This window comes from Notothenia rossii (assembly GCF_949606895.1).
Source record: "Notothenia rossii genome assembly, chromosome: 9".
Classification (NCBI taxonomy): domain Eukaryota; kingdom Metazoa; phylum Chordata; class Actinopteri; order Perciformes; family Nototheniidae; genus Notothenia; species Notothenia rossii.
In genome coordinates, this window is record NC_136907.1 from 27,466,040 (window position 1) to 27,475,452 (window position 9,413).

Consider the following 9,413-nt stretch of genomic DNA (forward strand, 5'->3'; position numbering starts at 1 on the left):
TTTGCTTGAGTTTCCACAAAGAATGACAAACTTTCAGATAATAAACTGGATTAGGAAAAATGTGTGCATCTTGTTTCAGAATTATAAAAGCAGTAACACTCACTGCAGCACTGAAGGGAGATTTGAAAGTGTCCAACGCCCCACCATGCAGTCAAGGTTCAACATGAGAGTGACAACAAAGCTCCTCCCATCAAAAGGAATTATATTTAGACCTCACTGACATGTAAGACTAACCTGCATCCTCACTGGCCTGCTGAGCTGCCACTCCATCCAACAGGAACACCTCTTAGTCAGGGTGTTTTATAGTTGATCTCCAAGTGGGAATCTTCTCATATACTCGCACGCAGACCAGGCTGTGGTGGCTTGCCGAACACCGGGGTCAGAGAGGGAGGGCAGCAGGCGGGATCACACAGCGTCCAGAGAAACGAAAAGTTTATCTTAGCACTCCAGTTCCCTCAGTGGCTCAGGAGAACATGGCCTCTCTGTGAACCAAAGAGGCTCAGTCACCAACTGACTCTGGATCGGCAGGAGATGATTACCAGGTATGCTTTTCTTAATCAATATATCCAAAATACATATTTTGAATGTCTAAATGAATCATCAAAAACATACTAGAGTTCTAAAGTTAGCTTGGCAGTCTAGATATCTAATTTGGGATTTATTTCCAGGCTCAGTATTTAACATACTTAACAAAGTGTTAATCCATCAAGTGTTCCTGTAAATCCTACCACAATAGGTTCAAGCAGGTGTTCAGATTCACACTTTGTCAACCGCTGATGAGTCGACTAGAGGACAAATACGATTATATTTAAAGAACATTTCTGCTAAGTTGTAAACCAATAGGCTCTGCTATATAAACTACAAAACTAATTCTGGAGTCGGGGAGCACTGCCGGGTACTGTGTCACAAGATCATAAGAGTCTCCCCAGCCTGCTGCAGGGCGATCTCTCACACACAGTCAGCTGTGTCCCGGACTACATTAGATAGGACACAAACTCTGGGAGGACAAACAGTGAATTCATAATAAATATGTGTTTCATTTTAGTATGTCTCCTCTGAAGAAAGTACATAAGCCTTTGGTTGTGGGGGGACAATCACAGACCAATACCATATTTATAATTGTAAGCCTATAAGGGATGCCATACATGCCAGTCAATAGCACAGCAAGTAATCTGTTTTGACTTACTGTAACTAATGGATTTAATGTGATTATGTGTGAAGTGTCATTTAAATTATTAATAACATAAATCAGTGCATGCATTAAAAGCAAAAGAAAAGGAGAATTTGAAATTGACATGCTCACTGAATGATCATCCGACCCTACGGGGGGAGGAGGGGGTGCTGTCGGAGGTGTCATGTCCCTTCTGCTTGTGGCCCCCTGAGTGTCTTGGGCCCCACTGCATAGGGCTGTCAACAAGGCAGATATCAACCCGCAATCAACAGCAAATAATTATAGCCTCCCAGACTAAATATCTAGATATTTCCTCTCAGGACCTAGTAGGGACCACAAACAAAGCAGACAGCAATGCATTCAAACCAGACAGGACTCTACACAACTCCAAAGTAGGTCTAGAGTAAATGGCCAAATATCCTAACAAGTTCACCATATCAACTTAAAAGGGTTGTCTCCACAACTTGCATAGGTCAAGAAATCTGTTAACCCTGATCAAAATGTCACTAAGTAGTGTATTTTGTGTAAGAGAAAATAGAAAAATATTTTCATAACCAAGGTTTCGGAGCCCTGTCCAAGAAAGGGCCTGTGACTTCAGGACATGCTGTAGGAAGTCTGTTTAAAATTCTAAGCCAGAGACTGCAAAATTACAGTGTTTATTTAATCCAAGTGAAAGTAAAAAATGTCCCTCTCCTTTCAGGTGAATCTCCTGTTTTTGAGGATAAATCTGAGTCTCTATTTGTGAGCCAATATGGGGGACTGGAACTCATTGGGGAAGCTGCTGGAGAGCGCCCAGGAACACTCCACTGTTGTGGGCAAAGTCTGGCTCACAGTGCTGTTCATCTTCCGGATCCTGGTGCTGGGGGCCGCTGCTGAGAAGGTGTGGGGCGACGAGCAGTCCGGCTTCACGTGTGACACCAAGCAGCCCGGTTGTCAGAACGTCTGCTATGACAAGACCTTCCCTATTTCTCACATCCGCTTCTGGTCGATGCAGATCATCTTTGTCTCAACGCCAACTCTCATTTATCTCGGCCACATCCTTCATCTGGTCCGCATGGAGGAAAAGGACAAACAGAAAGAGAAGGACCATGCCATGCAGGGTGAAAAGCAAACCCAGGAGTTACTTGTCACTAAAGCCAAGAAGACCTCAATTAAAGACAACCAGGGCCATGTTCGCTTGAAAGGCGCACTCTTGCGTACCTACGTCTTCAACATTATTTTCAAGACCTTATTCGAAGTGTTCTTTATTGTAGCTCAGTACTTCCTGTATGGTTTCGAGCTCAAGGCAATGTACACCTGCGACCGCTGGCCTTGCCCTAATATGGTGAACTGCTACATCTCCCGACCCACTGAGAAGACGATCTTCATCATCTTCATGCTGGCCGTGGCCTCCGTCTCCCTGCTGCTCAACCTCGTGGAAATTTACCATCTAGGTTTCAAAAAGTGCCAGCAGGGCCTCCGTTACAGACGATCACATGCTATTAGTGAGGCTTCCAAGACCCGAACTGAAGCCATACCCTGTGTCCCAGAATATAGCTACTTTTCTGGGCATCATGCAGTGCCTGGACCTTTCCATAAGGAGCAAACCTCAGCCTTCAGCCCCTACAGCAGCAAAGTGGTCTTCAAGCAGAACAGAGACAATATGGCGGTGGAGAGAAAAGGTCAAGAAGAGGAAGATGATATGGAGGAGAATAAACTCGCCAACCAGGCCTTATTAGAGATGCAGAATCAGCATAGAACTAGTTGTCAGTCGAGCAGACAGAGCAGTCACAGGAGCCGGATGGACGGCCTGAATATCTAGAGACTTTATATGATTTTCATCGGAGACTCAGGAACAACATGCATTTGCCTGTGAATATTTGCATGTGTATGGAAGACTATTCGAGACAAAACTATTAGGTGACTGCATAACAGAAAATAGCCGAGATCAACTTTCAAGTAAAGATCTCACTGTAAGAGGCCTTTACAAACAAGCTTTGAATGACATACCCATAAATGGCTCCTACTGTTTGGTCACATTTCTCAGGGTTAAATATGGCGAGACATAAAAATGTTTGCTCTTTTTTCACTAAGAGTTAGATTGTCTTTGTTTGTCTTGAAAGACTGTCCCATGTTAACGATTCTGCTCATGCATTTTTTGAAATTTCAACTTAAGGTTCAAAATAGTTTTCACTTTACTCTACATTTTTGAATTGATGAACTTCCATGTTTGTGGGTGATTAAGTATACAATGTACTTCTTAAAACTGTGAAAAGCATGCAAGAGATGTCCTAACAAAAGCAAAAATATGTTGTTAGTCAAAAATTGACCTCTTCCTTATACTTATTGTGACTTTGTAATTTGATTAAACTGATGTGATTCAAAAGACTGTTCTGTTCTTACTCATGTTTAAATCGGATAGAGGATCTGTTGTGTGGAAAGGTCAAATTTTAACATTTCTTCCTCACCTGTCATAAAAATGGTCACAGATTTACTCTAGTGATATTTTTGTTCTACTCACGTGCAGCTTTTACACACCATAACCAGTACTGGAGGCCAGTTGGGGATAGAGTGATGTCATAAAAACAGCCATAAATGTTTTAAGAAATGATTTGTTTGTCCACAGCTCAGAAACATGAACGTCAGTGTTTCCCCTAACATTGCCATGGGGGGAAGACAAAGCATTTTATTTATTAATAATTTATTGATGTCATATTTGCCCTAAGGCCACAGGCAGTCAACTTAGGAAAAACACCAAACCTATTATAAGATGGTTGATGTTTCAATTTATCCCAGCATTAAATGATCAAATTTCCCTTACTACGTTTCTAAATAGCATAATTTTTAGCCCCCTCTCTGCAAAGACAGTTGATCGCTTTCAGTTTAGAGCCTTAAGTACTACATTCAGAGGCTTATTCAGACTTCAGGGAAAAAGCAATAAATATTTTCAAGTGCATTTTGTTATAATTAATTAATTGACGCACATGAGTTTATGATGTTATTTGGCTACGTAAATTGTAAAACTGTTGGCAAAACTGCACATTTAGTTTTCCACAGTTCAGTGGTTCCATCGCCCGCCTTCTTTACTGGGGATGTAAAGATCGATCAATTTTGGTCAATAGAGATAGCTACCAACCGCTTCTACGAAATAGAAAAGCAGCAACCTTTTCCTGTTTGATTGTGACCATGGGCGGTTCTGGGGGGGGGCTAACAGGGGTTAGTGCCCCCATTACACTGAGCTGGGACCCCCCTGTGTCCCCCCTGAAAAATGTTGAGATGACGATCACTGTCTTTGTCTCTTTATGGCAAATTAAATGTGCCCAAAATGATAGGCCCCAACCTCTAAGTATTTTCCAAAGACCAACTATTGAAAAATAAAGTGTTTAGAGATTAGGTACTATATGTTTTTTCAATAAATGTTGTCACATTGATGAGTTAAATCAATTCAGACGTCACCATTAATTTGTTTTGGTTTTGGTTATAAATCATATGCTTCTGATTTAGCTACATCAGCATATTTATTTCTCATAGAGTATTTATTTAGTCTGCTATAACTCAAGGGAGGAATAATGTAAGAATGTCCTGAGCCGCTGCTCTGGATCACTATCTGGGCCGATCTGGACATATTTAGATCCCTACAGGCTCAAATAAAGCATACCAGAATTTAACCTTCCTTTACTCAGCTGTGTTACTATTGTACTCTACTGTCTTTGTCAGCTACCAGGTAACTCTCCGTAGCAGTTCCGTTTTTCCCGAATCTACAGTAGCTAACTTTTGCTGATTTCTTCAATGTTACTCACCCAAAGTTTAAGTAAATAAACTCGGACCCAGTAATGGCAGATGACAAATATTACAGTGACTCCACTTTGGATCATAAACAGAGGAAACTAATCATTCGATCATACCTAGATTAAGGTTTTCTATGGTGTTTCACAATATGTCTAGTAAGGCTGAACATTCCCAATTTGTACTCTGATTGCTCAACTGCTTTCAAATGCTATACTCTCACCTGATTGGCTAGGAGTTGTCAACCGTAATCTTTGGCAGCCAATCAACTAAAAATCTTGTGTTGAATTGATCCGTTTGTTTTTCAACTGCAGAAAAGATGACGTTGTGGTCATTCAGCTCAAATAATATGAAAATACAGTGACGTGATGTAATAAATAGAGGTTTTTGTAATTCTGCAATCACTGCTATGATTTGATTTGCCCATGGTTTAAATTGTTCCCTGCTATTTTCTTCCTGAAGCCGTCATATTAACTGCTTGGTTTCCAGCAGCTGCAGCGGAAACGTACAGACTGCGGCGTGTGGATGGAGCCATTTACAAAACACATACCATCGTACACTGGTGAGGGCTCTGCTTCAAAGCCTCCACACTGCTGCTATTAATAACTCTCATGTCCACTTCCAGGAGCATTGTGGGTTAATGGGTTCAGGAGACATCCATTAAACCACATTTCTTCTCCACTCGTCTGCAACAATAACAAATTGTTGCCAACAATTCAGCCCAAAAATAGGTAGAGGAGCTTGGTTTGCATTGAGCAGGCAATCATCTTTGATTAACTACTTTCATCCATTCAGCCACATACTTGAAATACATGTTGACTATGTGTGTGATGAAGCATTGCTTTTTATTTGAACTTTTTTGTCTTTTACAAAAATGTTAGAGTTACAAGTTATTATTACAGTATAGGTTTAACCAAGGCCAGTGGCATATATGATTTATTATCAGTCCTGTGCATTGCACATTTTTATTTAGTGTAAACATTTAAATAACATAAAATAACTAAGAGACGCTATATTCAACCAAACCAAATGGCTAAACACAATGTAAAAAATAAGGCTGTCTATATTAGCTTCCATCAATGTTATGAGGACTCCGACTTACAAACTTGCAGAGCAGTCTGCTCTCCTGACAGGACAAGGCTGAAAACTGAACAGGTGACGGGGGTGAAGGTTGTGAACTATGGGTAACAACCATATGCAACCAAATCTGTGAGCCAGAATAGTACGAGTGATACGCAGAGACCATCCGTCACCGAGTCACACTCGTAAATCAAAATGACAGGATGCACGCTTTAGGACGAGTTAATGAGGGCACATTTTACTGTTAATGACCAATAATTGTGGGCGTATATTGACTGTAAAGTCTGGTTATTAAGAGGCTATTTTTGTAACGCTGTATCACCAGTGAGCGGAAAGAATGAAATTATCCATCATAAAGCTGATAACATCTACATTCAAAATAATAAAGAATAAATCCGTATCTCTCTTCTCAAGAAATAAAACTTAATTTTCTCTTCCTACATGGAAAAATTGTATTGGTTGTTTGGAAACAGGATATTCTAATACTTGTTTTACCCTACTCCAACAAAAAGTGATGTGATAGGCCAGGAATTTCATATCTGTGAATTGTAGGTTTAATTTGGGGACTGTAAAGCTGTCTTCTTCAATGCATTATAACATAAAAATGATAACCTAATGGCAGGATTTTCTTTCATATGGTCATGGTTACTGTAGGCTGTGCCACGGGCTGGGCACCACATGAGGTGTGACCTTTCAGGGTTATGAGAGCCTAGAGTCTAGAGTCTAGACCATAGACTGTATATATAAGGCCCAGACAGGGACCTCAGTATAGGCACTGTAGATATATATTATCACCTTATTATTGCCCTCGCAGTACGGGATGGGCACTGCTTGTCAAAGCCATGCTGAACCAGGACCTGCACTGACTGAGGCAAGTTATTTTATCCAAAATGCACAAGATATTGTACATTGTCCTGCAGATGATGCTGTGAAATACAAATGTTAAGGGTACAAATCTATGTGGCGAACCATCTTAAGGCATATCCCTAACAGTATCTCAGGCTCATAAGAAATATATAATAACCCTTTGATATAATAAAGTGTATAAACAAAAGTTTCTGTACAGCAGTTTGACGTTTCTGTAACAAATCACACAGAGAGGATGGAGCGAGAGCCTGAAACGTGGGAAGTTTAATGTAATGTAATGTTTCCATGGGGTTTCTATGGGTACTATTCCTCAACAATGATACGCAAGCGTTCACACACTGAATTTGCATAAACGTAGCCGGCCAATCAGGGCGAGCCTAACTGAATGCGCGCGCAGGCCGCACAGTATATAAGGCAGCTACACCTCCTGACTGTCATCCTTTTCTCTTCAGCGAGCGGGACAACACCTGAGAAAAGCATTCGAAACAAGTAAAAAATCTTACCTCCAGGCAAGCGAATGGAGTCGCCTGTCCCTCATGCCCAGCTCAATAGCGGGCGCTGATCCCCATCAGCTCTCTTTCGAGTGCCTGGGACCAGACCATGCCGAAGACGAGCTCGAGGTAGTGGACATGGGAGACCAGGATATGGCCGAGGCAACGCCACCAACGTTCGCCATCGCAGCCGTGTGGGTTATGGCTCCGTTTGCTGAGGAGGAAGAAGATGACTTCGCCTCATCGGTTTCTGGCACTTCCAGATCCGGAATCCGCGGAAGTCCGCCACACATGTCTGCCCGCCAGGGCTTCCCCGTTGTGATGGCAGAAACGTGTCGGACTACCGCTCCCCCCACCACTGCCGCTGAAGCCGGTGTGAACGCAGCATTAGATGTCTTGAGGGCTTCATCGTTATCAAACATGTAAAGTGTTGGGCCATTTGGAGTATGAGAATACCGTGTTTCTTGGCGAGCATTGTGTTCCATGGCAACAGCATTTGACGAAATCTCAAAACTGACATGAAGATGTCTTCAGGGTTGGACCGTTAGCACATGTGGGAAGCTTGAGCACTTTTTGAACATTTTCATGGGAGTTACAGCAATATCGTGTTTTACGGCGAGGGATGCGTTGCCATTGCAATGGCTTTTGAGGAAAACTCACTAATGGCACATAGACATGTTGAGGGTTGGACGATTAACCATCATCTGAGGTCTGGCGCTGTTTTGACCATTTTCCGTGGAGTTACGACTACATCGTGTTTTATGGTGAGGGATGCATTGCCATGGAAATTGCATAGATGACACCCCATAATTGACAAAGAGCTGTTTAGGGCCGGAGTGTTAATGATAATCTGAAGTCTGGTGCCATATGGACGATTTTCCTTTGAGTTACGACTACATATTGGATTTTCGGAGAGACATGCGTTGCCATGGAAATGGCATGTGATGAGACCTCAGATTAAGCAGATTTGACTTAGAGCTGTTTAGGGCCGCAGTGTTAACCATCATGTGACATTTGGCGGCATTCAGAGTATGTCAGTTGGAGTTATGACATCATCCCGTTCCATAAGTGTCGGACCCCAGGAAGAGTAGCTTTTGTCAAGAGCAAAAGCTAGTGGGGATCCTTAATAAACATAAACATGGCAAGGGATCGCCTAGCATCGAGCGAACGTGAAAATGAGCACCGCATAACGACTACCCCATGCGGTGAAAAGTGACGACTTTTCATCCCCCATGTCTTGAGATGCAACCCTCTGAATTTGGAGTGGATTGGATAAAATCCCAAGGAGATGACCTCTGAAGTACGGAGGGCGAAATTCAAAATGGGCGACTTCCTGTTTTTTTATAAACCTCCAAGAGGGTAGTGATATTGGATTTTAAAACATGAATATTTTTCTATTCATGTTTTTGTCAACTCATAAATATGTGTAATTCAGCCTACTTTCAGCTACAGAAACCATATTTCTATAAATATAAATGGATATATTTATTACTTCTCATTTATACATTAACTACATTCCTGTTCATATTTCTGTCTATATTTAGTTATTTCTTGTTTTGTATATATATTTTTATCAATAACAATGGCAAACCTAAAGAACAACATATATTATACTTAATATTTTAATAAAATAACACTGATGTGAATACGAAACGTTTAGAGTTAGTGACAATGTATTCTAGTTAGCTAGCTTATCGATTTATTAAAACATTTGCAGTTTACAGCATTCACACGCATTTTCAGCAGGAAATGCATTTTTCTAGCTTTACAAATTGGTTTATTTTGACCTTTTTTAGTTTATTATAGAAAACGATTGAGGGCAGCCTCATCATCGTATTCCATGGCGAGGGATCGCCTAGCATCGAGCGAGCGTGAAAATCTGCGCCACATCGCGGCTACGCCGTGCGATGAAAAGTTGCGAGGCTACCTACTGTCATGATTTCGGCCCCTTTTTCTGTGCTTTTTCACGTCGCTTTCCCTGTTTTGTGTATTTTGCATGGTTGTCGCTCACTCTGGTCTCAGACCCCAATAAGTCATGT

At 41.5% G+C, this 9,413-nt stretch overlaps 1 protein-coding gene across 1 annotated transcript; it reads left to right on the plus strand.

Annotated features, from left to right (window-relative positions):
- Positions 1 to 295: 295 nt before the first annotated feature.
- On the plus strand, positions 296 to 3,564 carry LOC307019682 (gap junction alpha-3 protein-like). Its single transcript, XM_079650727.1, has 2 exons — positions 296 to 542; positions 1,872 to 3,564. The coding sequence occupies exon 2, from the start codon at positions 1,923 to 1,925 to the stop codon at positions 2,970 to 2,972; it is 1,050 nt and encodes a 349-aa protein (XP_079506853.1). The 5' UTR covers positions 296 to 542; positions 1,872 to 1,922; the 3' UTR covers positions 2,973 to 3,564.
- Positions 3,565 to 9,413: the final 5,849 nt, after the last annotated feature.